This window comes from Astyanax mexicanus, chromosome 15 (genome assembly GCF_023375975.1).
Source record: "Astyanax mexicanus isolate ESR-SI-001 chromosome 15, AstMex3_surface, whole genome shotgun sequence".
In the NCBI taxonomy this organism is placed as follows: Eukaryota; Metazoa; Chordata; class Actinopteri; order Characiformes; family Acestrorhamphidae; genus Astyanax; species Astyanax mexicanus.
Genome location: NC_064422.1, coordinates 3,521,827 through 3,536,344, shown reverse-complemented (window position 1 = coordinate 3,536,344; position 14,518 = coordinate 3,521,827). Strand labels below are relative to the sequence as shown.

At 38.0% G+C, this 14,518-nt stretch overlaps 2 protein-coding genes across 14 annotated transcripts in view; both read right to left on the bottom strand.

The window, feature by feature from the left end:
• Positions 1–536: 536 nt before the first annotated feature.
• On the bottom strand, positions 537–6,598 carry paqr4b (progestin and adipoQ receptor family member IVb). The gene is made up of 3 exons (XM_007235887.3): positions 6,180–6,598; positions 4,245–4,460; positions 537–2,827 (listed from the first exon to the last, which is right to left on the bottom strand). Exons 1-3 carry the CDS (start codon positions 6,343–6,345, stop codon positions 2,391–2,393), a joined length of 819 nt encoding a protein of 272 aa, XP_007235949.2. The 5' UTR covers positions 6,346–6,598; the 3' UTR covers positions 537–2,390.
• Positions 6,599–8,878: 2,280 nt separating this feature from the next.
• cmn (calymmin) overlaps positions 8,879–14,518 on the bottom strand; it is a 43,812-nt gene continuing 38,172 nt past the window's right edge. For 11 of the 13 annotated variants that reach the window (XM_049464806.1, XM_049464801.1, XM_049464799.1 and 8 more), the window contains 6 exons: positions 14,382–14,444; positions 14,230–14,283; positions 13,179–13,217; positions 11,381–11,620; positions 9,546–9,599; positions 8,879–9,368 (listed from right to left, as the gene is read on the bottom strand). In XM_049464806.1, coding sequence (XP_049320763.1) covers positions 9,364–9,368; positions 9,546–9,599; positions 11,381–11,620; positions 13,179–13,217; positions 14,230–14,283; positions 14,382–14,444 — 455 coding nt within the window. In that variant the 3' untranslated portion in view covers positions 8,879–9,363. The remainder of the gene's footprint in view (positions 9,369–9,545; positions 9,600–11,380; positions 11,621–13,178; positions 13,218–14,229; positions 14,284–14,381; positions 14,445–14,518) is intronic. The other 2 variants (XM_049464796.1, XM_049464803.1) reach the window with 2 other exon arrangements.

Sequence of the window (14,518 nt, the reverse complement as noted above, 5' to 3'; positions counted from 1 at the left end):
AACCCGCAAAATACGCAATTATCCTTTATTTGGCACTTGAAGGTTTGGACCATTTTGGAATATTTCTAAAGCTCCCATGGAAAGTTACTGGTAATTTTGTAATCATGTTTTGGTTTATTCTTCTTTTTCACAGATGACAAAGTATAAAAACCATGTTCGTTCTGGCCATATTGAGCAGTGTAGCTTTTGTAACTTTAAGAGCTTGTAAAAGGGAGATATGAATGTTTTACACAAGTTTTACATTTAATTACATCACACCTGATACTACTAATCAATTAACCAGCCCTTGCTGAGGTGAGCTGGGTGTGTTACAGCAGGAAAACACTAAAACCAGTCGCACTGTGTTACTCTAGAACCAAAGAGCTAATATAGCTATAGGGAAAAGTCTAAAATGCTAAAGCTAAACATAAAAAGGTTTAACATTGCTATTCTTCTTATTAAAACACAAGAAAACGTTAATGTAGCTTAATGTACTAAAATAACAAGTTAAACACACCAAACCTCTCTCACTTTTCTTTGTAAAATAAACACACTCATATTACTTTTCTGCTAGAAAATCTAGATAAACACCAGTTTTTACTGATATTTGGTTTTATTTAAGCAGGTCCATCATAGTCAAAGTGGCTGAAAACATACCCTATACTGGTAAACATGCTGATAGAATATTTGAGTTAAATGGTTTAACGGGTCTGTCAGTATAACCAGGGTGGTAGTTTGTTTAGTGCTCATACTGATGGAAAAGTGCATAGAGCAATAGTCTGCTTCTCATATGCTAATAAAAAAGGCAAGTGTGAAAACCACTTCTATGATGATTTCACTATACAGCTTTAGCTTGTCTGACACTGGCCTGTGCAAATCCCAACTAGACCCTGCTATTACTAAGATCATCAGCTACATAAGGGCCCATATCGTGCATTTTAAGGTTCACTATGTGTTTTAAACTTTTTTTGACTGGAAAGTAAACAGTAAGTTTTGAGATTGTAATATTGTTTGCATTCTACATTAGTTATGCATAATAGGGGCCCTTCAAACCTCTTAAGTCTATATTCTGCAGTGTTTTTACCCAATGGCAAAAAAAGCCCTATTTTACCCACAAAGAGGAATGTCATCTTCTGTAGGCCTGAGAAACAGAAACCATTGATAAAGCAAATACTTTTTCTATGAGCAGCTCAGTCTGCGTAATAGAGATAAAAACACTATGTTTGTTTCGTGTAGTTTTTTTAAATAATAAACTACATTATTAGGCATGCCCTGGTAATTTTATTCCTCAATCCAATCCAAGTCTCACAACAGAATATTAAATGATACTGATCCAATATTTGTGTGTGTATAAAAAAATTAGCCGCACACTTTAGATAAGACGATTACTCATTTGGTTTTAAAAGCAGTGTTCAGTTCTGATTTACAAACAAAGAAATGGTTTGGGGTCAAAATAGCCTGAATCAGCTGATCCTGACTACAATGGATCAGATCAACCCTACAAGTTACATTAAACTAAATAATTAATCTAAATAATCTAAATAAAATAGATTTTCAAGTGTTGTCAGGATTTTTTTTCAGTGCATTCTGTCAGTTCAGTCTCTCTTGAGGCTACATTATTATTCCACAATATAAAATTGAGTTAATCCTAAATAGCAAAATCTGTAGTGGTACATTTCTTAATTCTCAAATTTACTCTCATTGGTCATTATTTCAGACTGTCCCAATCTGAAACATCATGTATTAATGTTTCCATTTCTGAAGGTACATTGGAAAATGTTCGTTTTTGAAAAAACAAATATCTTAATGCTGATTAAGTGGTTGTTACTTTCATAATGCTGACATATACTATATGGACAAATTATTGGGACACTTGCTTATTCATTGTTTCTTCCTAAATTAATTGTATTAAACTAAGTTTATCCTGCTTATGTTGGAGTAACTGTCTCTACTGTCCAATACTTTTTTTTAGTATTGCTGTAAGGATTTGATTGCATCCACAACAGGAATTTCTTTGAGATCAGTTAGTGAGGATGTAGCATTTTCTGCATGTTACAGTTTACGTTCTTGGAACGTTCAAGCAGTCAAGGTTTTTGCATGGTCTTAGAAAAACTGTAATTTAACATTTATAAAGATTCTAATATTGTCGCTTCTGGTATTGTGTTTTCAGCTGTGATTTTCCTCTACCGTACATCTGGCATTTGGCGTCAGCAGTGGGTGCAACCTAAAGTTGCTGAATGCATTCATTAGAAGGGCTGTCCAAAGATATTTGTGCATATAGTGTATGTATAGTGTATGTCAGTCATACTGTAAGTTATGTTGTTAGCTTCACTGTTTGAGCATTTCAATATTTGTTTGCATCACTGTGCGTTGAGATACAGGTCTTGGCGAGTGTTATCCCACATTTTAAATTACATATCTACAGGACACTGGTACTGCCTTAACCAAGCCAAGTCCTCCAGCATCCCCCAGTGCAGATACATGATGGACAGGACCACCATAACGTGCATTATCTGATGGCTGTTGAGCCAATAGTCGAAGCGTCCCGGGCTAAAGCGCTCCGGCACACGGGAGATGTTCACAAGACCCCCCAGCAGTGCTAACAAGTCCATGATCAGGTAGAGGTGCAGCGAACTGGGGCTTCCTGTCCCTCGACCGGTCCAGCGCAGGATGAAGAGGAAGAGGCGGAACAGGGCCTGCCAGGCGAAGGAGCGCAGGCGCCGGACGTTGCTCTTGGCCGTGACCGCGCAGTGAATACCGTGGCAGGACAGCGTGAGGTAAGCCAACATGGCCGCCCTCCTTGAAGATGGGTAGCAGAGTAGCGTAATGTGAACTATTGGCAGAGCACCTGCAGATGGACAAACAAAAAATAAGTAATGTGGTACATCTGATTTAAAACTTTAAACTTTAAGCATGGTCCGGATTTCCCTAAGGCCCTGAGCAAAATCCTGATAATGGGCACTAAACATGAACTCTGTGGGACAATGATGTTACAATTTCTTAAAAATAAACAATGTCTTCTTTAAGTGAAAGATGTATTAATTGAATAATTTGCTAAGTTGTGTGTTATGCATCTCCAGTACCAGTCAAACATTTAGACACACCTTAAATTCTGTAGTTTTGCATTATTTTTTATTATTATGTTCTGCATTGTAGATTAATACTAAAGTCATCCAAACTATGAAGAAAATGTTAACAAACGTTAAACAAACCAGAATATGTTTATATTTTAGATTCTTCAAAGTAGCAGTTCTTGCTAAGATTACAGCTTTGCACATCTTGGCATTTTCTCAGTCAGCTTTATGAGTTCAGTTAACAGCTGTAACAGTGTAATAAGAGTTAATTACTTGAATTTCTTGCTCTTTTAATGTGTTTGGGAGCATCAGTTGTAAAGATGTGAAGAGGTAGAGTTGGTATACAGTGAATAGCTCTATTTGAGTAATGTTCTAATTCATATTATGACAAGAACTACTCAACTAAGTAAAGAAAAATACTTTAAGAAACAAAAGTCAGTCAATCAGAAAGAATGTTAGAACTTTTTAAAGTATTCTTAAGTGCAGTCACTAAGATTACCTAAAAACTTTAGAATGAAACTGGCTCTCATCAAAACTGCCCCAGGAAAGGAAAAACAAAAATTATCTTTGCTACACAGGATAAGTTCATCAGAGTTAATATGACCCCAGATAAGAGCACCTAAACGAGTATTTTGGTTGTTTAACACTTTTAAGTTACTACATGATTCCTAATGTGTTCCTCCAAAGTCTGGATCACTTCGCTATTCATTTACAATGTAGCGAAAAAAGAAAAACATTGAATCAATATGTGTGTCCAAACTATTGACTGGTACTGTATATTGCTCAGTATGCACAACTATGTTAAACCCAAATGTAACTAAACTAGGCTAAAACTAAAGATTAAGAGTCTGGATGAACATTGTTCTGTTTTAAATGATATAGAAAGATTTTAATCACCCATTACATCCATATACTGTAAAATTCACAATGTGTGTTCAAAGGTAAAAATATGCAAATAAACAAACAAGTACATCTTAAATAAAATACCAATGGGGCTGTTAGGCCTGCATTGGTTGTTTTATTTTACATTATTAATATGTATTATGCATAATGAATGTACAGTGAATTACATCAATTTTCATACATGTTGTGAACAGGGCAGTGAACGCTTCGATTTAAAACTTAAACCACGTTTCCTCAAACTGTTTCATTCCCCTAAAAACCTTTTAATAAAAAAAAACTCTCACTCACCCAGTGTGTTGACAAGGCAGACACCAAACATGTCAAAGGATAGCAGGGTGTCGTAGATGTGGACGCCTCCTTCATGGTTCATGAAGATATGGTATAACACAGATCCAACTGTAGGTGAGAGGCAGGCCAGGTAGTGAACCACACAGATCCACCACTCCACCTCCGACCAGGGGATGCTGAGCGGCAGGAGCAGCAGAAAGCCCACAAACGGGATACCTGAAGAGTGGGAATAAATACAAACCAGAAGTAACTAAATCAACTGCTGATGGAAGCCAGTAAACATGATTAAAACATTCCTTAACCTCAAAAATCGCCAAACAGCATTCTTCACACCTCTCTGAGAACTTGTGGGCATGGTTATAATATTCTAATAATAGTATGTAACTGACCGCGCCTATCACTGGCAAATATTTGTTTATATTTATATTATATTATTTTTATTGCTAAAAATTCTTGAAAATGAGATTCAAATATTAACAGAATTTAATTATTTTATTTTATTATTTATTCACTGATATTGGTATTTTTAGTTACATCTTTTATGAAAACGATCTGATCTGCAGACTTTTATCACAATTGCCTACAAAAGCGGATTAGCCACAATGGCTAACGGCTAACTGGCGGTGCTAACTGTTCAGATGTTTGATATAATATATTACTCAGTAATATATTGTTATCAAATTATTTTCCAGCCCTACACAGCAGTGCACCTTCTCCTACACCACCTGCACCTTCACCTCCAGACACAGGCAGTCAGCATTACAGTGGAGGCACCTGGTCTTGTGCTGGGTTGTAAACCGGTATTCTTGGAGTGCTGCAACCCACCGTGAATTTATCCAAGGTCCTAGATAAGTTCTCTTATTTTATTTTATTTATCATCTTCAGAACTAATCTGTACAGATTTAATTTCAGAACAGTTTTCTGAGTTAATGACTGCTTACCTCTCTTGCTTGACACTCAATAAGTTTGACCGTTTGAGCTTCTGCTACCCTTTTTAAACCAGCTGTGTACCACCCAGCTACTGCTATTCAAATCAGGATTTCTGTAAAGCTGCTTTGAAACAGTGTCAGCTGTAAAAAGTCTGGTACAAATAAAATTGTAACTGGACTTTCTTGTATTTGAGGAGTTTTTGTTGGGTAAGCAACAGCAACATCTCTCAGGTGCAAGTACTTCATTGATACATCCACACTTTTTTTCATTGGATATCTCACTGGGCTCTCCAACCAGATCGCCCATATGATTGGCTCAGCAAATATTTAATTGAGGCAGTTTAATGGCATCTAGAAAACTATTCACACTTTTACACTTGTTCATCATTTTGTACATCTGCCATTCAGGTACATCCTGATATGCTATGTGCTCCAGTGTGGAAGCTTCCAATTCCTAATCCTGCTAATGTTCTTAAGGTAACCCAGAGAGGCCACAGTGAATATGCCAGCCCAAGGTTGCCAAGGTGGACGCCCACAACGGCATCCCGCCTGCCACTGAGGTTTGTGCAAAGTGGCCAAAAGTGACCCACAACCCCAAACCCTTTGAGAGTTTCAAGTAGAGTTGTGCACTGTGCCCTTGTGCCTCTTTATCATAGCACCCTTTTTCCAGGACAAGGATCCCTACACACCGCAGATTAGAGCTAATCCAGCCTAATCCAATTACGCACCCTGGTAGAGCACGCGTTTGCAAGTGGTCTTGAGAGAAAGTAGTCTGTAATGACCCATTTGGAGCGTTGCAGGGGCATCTATATGGGATTTGTCCACAAACCTGACCTCTATGGCAAACTTTTCCCTCTGCATAAAATACTCCATGTCCAGCCACCCATACCCGGATCAAGAACCTGGCCAACAAGTCCATCAAATAGACCAAGGGTCATAGAACAGGTCAGACAAGTAGCAATCTAAAAAAAAGCATCTATAGATAAGGGTCTGTATTGTCTCTTACCATGTGTGTAGATATTCCCAGATTCATTGTGCAGGTAGAAGAGGCTCTGAAGGCATCCTCTGGAGGTGGACACAGGACGGTAGCCCCTCAAGACGTACTTGTTGAACTGCAGATGAGGTGGGGAACTGTGGAAATCTATAAGTTTTGACTCTTTATAAGGTGCCATTGTAGATCTGTCTACCTAGAACATCTACTCAAGCCCCTACGACGTGCAGGATGAACTGTCCAGTGTTGCAGGACGTGGCTGGACCATTTTTGTCCTGAAGGCTCTGTGAAGCTGTACTTACAGTGCTGTGCATTCTGCAGCAGTCCACCTGTTGCACCTTGTGTGCAACTAGAAGCTCCTCCCCCTCTGTGGTGTGAAAACCTGGCCCTGCCCACTGTTACTGTGCACAACCATTGACTAAAACAGGAGTTCCCAACCTTTTCCACCTCACAACCCACCTGTTCATAACAAGAAGCATATTGGTCCACAAAAAAAGTTGTTTTCTTTATTTATGCATGTATGTATTTGTTTATTTTGAGTCGGCAGCTTAAAAAAGTTTCTTTGGTTTATCATTATCAGCTCCCTTCCTCAGATTAAGTCAGTTGTACTAACCATCAGTTGTACTAACAGACAATTTTTTTAAACTTTTTCTGTGTAACAGTATAGCACCATTCTTTCTTTGTTTAAGAAACTTCTCCATCATTTATCTGATTGTCTGCATCAGGCACCCACATTGAGATTTCTCAACCTGGTGCTGGTTATTTTGCTAAATTATGTTGCCATTGCTTAAGTTAATCCTACAATATATATATTTTTTGCATTTCTGTTATGTTTTTATAATGTTAATAGTTTGAATAATGAAGTTTGAAGTAATTGAGCTTTAGATTTTTACTTTTAGTTTCTTGACTAAAGCTGTTTTAACACTGAACACAGCAATGAATTCTCCAAGTTCTAACACTTTGTTATTTAATGGGATGTGCAGCACAGACAGAACTTTCACTTTGTGAAACTTGTTGGCAGCGCAACAGTAAAGAGATTGTGGTGCTGCAGACGTGCAGGGTCATCATTTCTCTCTTTGCTTTGGTTGAGACTTTGTGTGGTCAATCATAGAGCAGATAACCTGCTGTATCCAATAATTCACTTTTGCAACAGTAAGGTGGATATAAGTGGCAAGTGTAGGTACCAGCCCTCTATAGATTAATGTCTGCAGACCATTAGACGGTGCTTTACCGCCCACTGGTGGCCCACAGGTTGAGAAAGTCTGGTCTACACCATTTTATTACAAAAATACAGATGAATATGAAAAAAATAATACTAGGAGCTGAATGAAATGAGAACTAATATAAATACAAATGTTTGTAAAGCAACAGTCCTTAAGATTGTTTCTTTTTTATTAAAAGCAGTCGTGTTTTAAAAGCAGTCGAGTGGAGAGAGGGAAAACTATTATAATAAATGCAATGTGCCTCTGCTCCAGTTACAGCAAAGCCAGATATTGTATTGTACTTGGAGAGTAAATTGCTGGTTTATTTTAAAGAGCTAACTTAGGTTAGGGATATGCAGATTTGGTGGCTGATGTGAGAAAGCGAGGGTTAAGACTGCTGGAGAAAGGAGCTAGGGGATTTGTGGTACAGTCGGTCACATCTGTTGGTAGAATTTGGGTTCAGAGGCTGGGTGCAGAGGGCAGCCAGGAAGAAACTGTCAGAAGTAGCTGTAAAATCTACTCAGTGTTTTGGATAAGATGCAATAAGGTTAGTTGGGGAGGGGCACAGAGTGTTTGAGAGTGTAGCCGTATGATGTTTGGTGTGTGATGGTACAGTGGTATCAAACATGTGGGTAAATTCCTGTCATGTTCTATGTAGTGATGTTGGAGGGCAGTGAGTCTGCAACGGCAGAATTCACTACTGGGCTTTCTGGAGGTGTTGTGGGCATAGATGTTGGATTTTTAAGCTTAAGTTAAATGTTGCTGATTGCAGACATCCCAAGTTGCAAAAGTTGATTTCAGGGAGGTTACCCCACCACCGGCCAAAAAAAAAAAACAGAACAAAAAAAAAACTTTTGGCACACACACCAAAGGATAACGAAACTTTACTTTTATTTTAATTAATTTTACTTTTTTGAAATTAAATTTAGAGTATTCAGAGGTGAAATTATTTTTATATATTTTTCTTTTAGGAAGGCCCTGCCTCTGCTTTCCCTGCCTCCGCCATGATCTGCTTTCTCGCACTCACTGAACAAATCCCGTGCGCGTTTGTGTGTAGTGCACTCTTGGGGCACGCGTTCTGAATTGTGGGAGATTATATGTGACTTGCGGGCATCAGGGAGCCACTACCGAAATGCGGGAGACTCCCGCAGCTTCAGGGAGACTTGATTTGTCTGTGATTGGATCATAAATGGCCACAGCAACTCAACTGTTAGATGGAGGATCTTGTTATTGTGATGTAGTTAAAGGTAGGTAGGACATAGAGTATAGGCTAAGGAAATGAGCCCTTAGTTCTTTTTGTGCAATTGTACCATATTCCTAAATACTTTGTGGTCTTGCAACAAATAACCCCATCCACTTCAACTTGTACAAATGTAATCCCACACACCTTAAAATATACAACCCAATGACTCCACCTACGTAAGTATGTATTAAATGCTCTGTTAATGTCTATTCTGTCCTCTTGTGAATCTTTATAAATACTTTAAATAAAAAAACATCCTTACACAGGAGAAGATTCAGGATACCTCCCCATTTTTATTAAAAATAAATCAAACAGTCAGACAAACAAAGATTTTTTTTCCATGCTAAATAAATTATCCTGATCTGAGTTACATAACAGAACACAAAAAGAGAGCGAACATGTAGAGCCAGGAAGGCACAACCAACAGTTTCAGGTGATCACAGAGCACAAAAATACTGATTCTGAAACAAATTGAGAGATTCAGTCAAAGAAATTATGCACATTTATATAAAAAATGTTTATGCTATTAATATTATACAGTATATGCATCTTATTCCAGAATGGAGGCATTTACTTTTTAAACAAATCATACATTTACACATAAACCTTTATAGGATATAGGAAATTTTGGGTGAGGATTTTTTAAATGTGTCAAAAAATTCATAATATGATAAATATACAAAAAGTACTACAAACATTAACAGAGTAAAAAATTATAAGATACACATCTCCTCAATGCGATCATCGTTCTTTATCATCCTGAGGAAAAAAGAACAGAGACATTTTGAGAAATACAATTACAGTGCACCGTGCTAATAAACCATACAATTATATTAACAATACTTTTACAAATACAAATAAAAATAATAACTTACTTATAATAATTTTTATAAATAATATACTAATGAATTTGAAACAATGTTTTTGTGTCTCTACCTTGATATCCATTCCCAAGGAATCCTTTAAGACCATATTTGCCTTCCGTTCCACCTAAAGAGAGCACATATTTATTAATTAAAATTGATACGACACAAAATAAGTATGATATATATATATCAAATATATATATATATATATATATATATATTTGAGATAGATATTTTGTTTACAGCATCCTGCTGTGGGCAGTATGGTTCTTTTTGTCTAATTCTAAAACAAAGCTTTTTATGCTTCAACACTTCAACCACATAATCATAGTAAATACAAGAGGCAAAAAGCATGATATGATAGTACAGATTACGCTGAGATACTGCAGTTAGATCTGTCTACCATTTGCATGAAATGTGGTGACCAGCTTTTGCCAATTGATAGCAGTTTTGATATAAGCTGAGACTCCTATACTAATGCTGCATCTTTCCAAACAGACACTAATGCATTAATCCTCAGCACTCTTAGAGGAGAATACTAATTTTGCTATGTCAGGTTATAGATGCCTGTGTTGTAATATGCTATAGGTGACACAGAGAGCAAGACTGGACCAACACCAGTCAGCTTTTTAAAATCCATAGTTCTGATTTTATACTTCTTTTGGACTGCTTGTTCATTTCTGTACCCAAACAGGCACTGAGCTTTGGTCTTTTATATTTAGTATGTTAGTATCACCTAGCATCACTTATTATTAGGTCTGTCAAATGAATGTTTTATTATTGATTAATTAAGTCACTGAAAAAAGAATGCGTTAAAAATGTATGCCCTTTGACTAAGTGCTACAGTTACAGTCACTGTAACGTGATGGAGGTGAACGAATCGGCTCTGCTTGGCCTCCTTAATGGCATGTTTTCTCACTTGCAGTTAACAGTTCAAAAGAAGAAAATTCAATTCTGAAGGCTAATTTATGTTTCTGTATGTTTAAGACGTAGCCTACGGTTCACTGAGACTGAGATGTTTCTGTGTACAATGCAGGTCTTCATGGATATTGACGCATCGGTCAGTGGCACAGAGCTTTCGCGTAGGCAGCTTCTGTCTTGAGAATGTAGACAGGCTTGTTTGTCTCCATAATTGGTAGAGAGAGTAGTAAGAACTAAGGTAAATGGCTTCACTTGTGGTAAACAACAAACGATTAAGAAACTCTTCCTTGTTGCACGTGAGTGGGTCAGTTGGTCTTTGCTATCCCAACGATGGGAAAGTATTATTGATGTAAAAGTTTGCATAGCTGCCAACAGGCCCGTGCACTGCTATCAGATCCACTGTGTTAGCACTGAAAGATTAGCTCTAATCGGATCCTCCTGCACCACTCATTACTGTACTCCTCACCAGAAATGTAATTAGCAGCTGTGATTGGTCTGCTGAGCCTCATGTTCCCGCCTACACATAATAATGGCCTTCATAGGGCGACACAGACACACCAACTTACAGCGCCATAGAGCACTCGCACAGCTACTCAATAGACCCTGCGCTTAGAAGTAGTATAATTCAGCCTTGAGAATGTAGGCCGGCTGGTTTGTCTCAGTAACTAGTTGAGAGAGGCGTAATAAGTGAGGTAATGGGTTTATTTGTGGTAAATAAAACAAGACTGTTGCTGTTTGTAAATTTGGCCATTTTTTGATGGTCTATTGTCAATAGAATTTAAATTTTAAGCTGGAAATTACAGTATGTTTCCTGATTCTGTTTTGGCACATACAGTGTTCGAGAATAGTCCATGGTATGGACGACAAAATACTCAAAGGAGTGAAATTTACTTATATTTTCACAAAATTGTTGCTGCATTCCCCTGAACTGTTCTGTGTTAGTACTAATCAGAACCTCCTGCACCACTACGCATTACTGCACACCTGTCCATGACTTGCCCTGTGTATGAAGGTGGACTTTGAGCTGCTGCTGAATGTGGATCTGCTGGGGTGTGGCCGGCTGCAGCGTGAGAGATGGAAGCTGGGCACTGTGTGGTTCAGCCTGAAGGGGGGCTAGAGCAGAAGGGCCAGCTTCAGGCAGGACAGCCGTGTCCAGGGGGAGGGGCGTGGAGCCAGCTGAGACAGGGGGCGGGCCAGCAGTAACAGGAGCAGAGAAAGAGACAGCTAAAGAAGAAATGAATGGACTGATTGAAGGAAATTAAGGGTGTATGAATGTATTAGTGTTGCTCCATCAATCAAACTTAACAAGCACTTTATTAGGAACACCTATACACCTACTTATTCATGCAATCATCTAATCAGCCAAGCAGCCACTAATATCGGAGCTTTTCGAAAATGCCTTTCAAGGTGGAGATTTTTGAAAACTCTGCTACCAACACAACAAACAAAGCTTTCTAAAACGCTGGCGTCACACAGCAAGTCTGCGCATTAAGTCTGCTTTTTGTTTATATTAGTTTAGACTGTACAGATTAAGTCTGAAACATGGACAGCGCCTGGATTGGTTCTGTTCTCTATGCAATTTGCTGATTAATAATAGGTTCACAGCTTAATTTAATCTAACTCTCACATTACCAAACACAGCAGAGGCACCAAAATGCGCTGTGTGCAGTTTTTTATGATACTCCTGTCCATTGGTACAAACCTGGACCAGACCTGAACAACAAAGCACCTAGTGGGACAATATGGAAAATTAAATAGTTGTTGTTGAGGAGTGGTGAGAAAACTTTTTTGAAAGCGCTGCTCGTGTGGACAATAATATTTTTAAAAATAGAGACAAAAACCTTGTTTTATAAAAATATTTGTGGACAGGGTCTCAGGAAGAGCTGATCCCAGCACAGGTTTGCACTTTACCAGCTCAAGCACACCTGATTTAACTTACCTGTTAATTGTCAGGTTTGGTCTGCAAACTGTGCAAACTTTTAACTGTTAAACACAAAGCAGCAGCAGATTAATTATTAATAATTAAGAGTAATAATAAATTTTTGCTGTAGTAATTACTTTTATTTATCATATACCTGGTTAAACTGGCTGTGATCAAACTCAGACCTGAGTTAATCTGATATAGTTGATTTGGACTGACACTAGATCATATTATCTCTCTTTGTTTGTTTGGGATCGGTGCCAGACCACTTGATCTGGGGTGGTTGTTTTAGTTCGCATCTTAGTGCATTTACTGTTTTTACACTTTCCATCATCAGCACCAAACCAGAGCAGGTGTGTGAACACCCTCAAATAAATCTGTTTAACAGCTTGTGAAATCCATGCCACGAAGAACTGAGATTTTAATGAAAGCAAAGAGAAGCCCTACTCTTCTAGTATTAATACAGTATACCTAGTAATAAAGTGCTTGGAATTACTCCAGTCCCATTTGTGCTTTGAGTGAAAAAAAAATAACAGCAGTGTAAATCAATTTAAATTTCACAATGCAATGAATTCATCAAGATTTCATAAATATCTGTCCAATTCAGGCATTGTGAAGTCAGATTTTTACACCTCTAAAGGAAAGGAATAAATAAGCATTGAGAGACAAAAGTCATGCAATCAAAGAGGCAAACTAAAAGCATGAGCACAAAGACATGCAACCGTACAAAAAGCTCAGCAAAATCAGCCAGTTCAGAGGCCACACCAAACACCAACAACAAAGGGTCCCTTTTGACCAGGGTATAAAACTCAAATTCTAAAACACTCTGAGCCCAATAGGAGAGTGCTATTGTTTAATTACCCTCTGGTTGGAGTCCTCCACCAAGGTAACTGCCTGTTCCTGTGAGAAAGATACGACCATGTACAAGGTGAAACAAACAGAGAGACATTGATCCTACAACCAGAAACACAACCAGCCAGGAAACAAGATAATATATAAATATACCATATCAAAATAGTTCTTAGTTCTGAAGTCATACAAAGAAAAATACAATGACCTTTTGTGTTGAATGTGACAGAATGTGGCTTTAAACCCATCCATGCAGTGAACACAAGGATTAAGGGCCTTGCTCAAGGACCCAACAGTGGTACTGACAGTCTATCCACTGAGCCACCACTGCCCCAACTGAGCCACCAGTACCCACCCCTTCACTTTGCTAACAAACAAACCATACTACTGGAGCTGTATTTCAAAATGCATGCATATCATTGCAACATAACATTTTGTCATATTGCTCCCACAGTTAAATTAAGTGTTGCATTAATTGCACATTTGGAATTACCATTAAGACCATTAAGGTTTATATTCCTTGTAGAACCCCATAACATGATCAGTTTGTATCAGAATACAGGCTGAGTTTAAGCACCGACAGCTCTTGTCATCAGAGCTTCAGTCAGTATTTCAACTGGAAAGTATGTCAGAAAATCTGTGTGGGTTTTAGCCTCCAGATCTGCCCACCGCCATTTCCACAGTCCCATTTTTTCACACCCTGGGTTGCCAGGTACACTATTATATTATTTTATTTTTTTATAATTTAATTTTCATTTTAATACAATTTTTAACTAATTCAGAGTGGAGGCTGAGCTGAACAGTGGGTTGAATTCTGGATTAATTGATTTGGTGGTTAAAGTATTGCATAAGAAACAATAAAAGAGTATAAACTCTGGTGAGGGTGTTTAACTGAATTATTGGTGTATTTAGGAACGGGCAGCAACCTCAGTCATTGATTACAGCATTACCCAAAACTATTCCCACATTAACCAATGCAGAAGTAAGAAAAAGGTCTATTATTTGCATATATAGTTCTGACACATACACACATGTGTAACAGATATGCATAGAATGTGTGTACCTGTGGATCCTTGTATGAGGGCAGCGTCAGGCTGAGGGGGGATCTCTCCTTCACCTGAATAAAACACAAACACACCATTAAGCCCACGCTGGCCTGGCATAAAAACATACAACAAACTTTATAAAATATAAAAGCACAGTGTGACTACTCACCAAACTGGTCTACAGACTTCATGCCATCTATCTCAGGTCCGGGCAGAGCTTCGTAAGGCAGCGCTGTATACAAAGGACAAAATGCAAGTAAAGTACTATGGGACATCATAGAATGATATAAAAATAAAAATGCACAA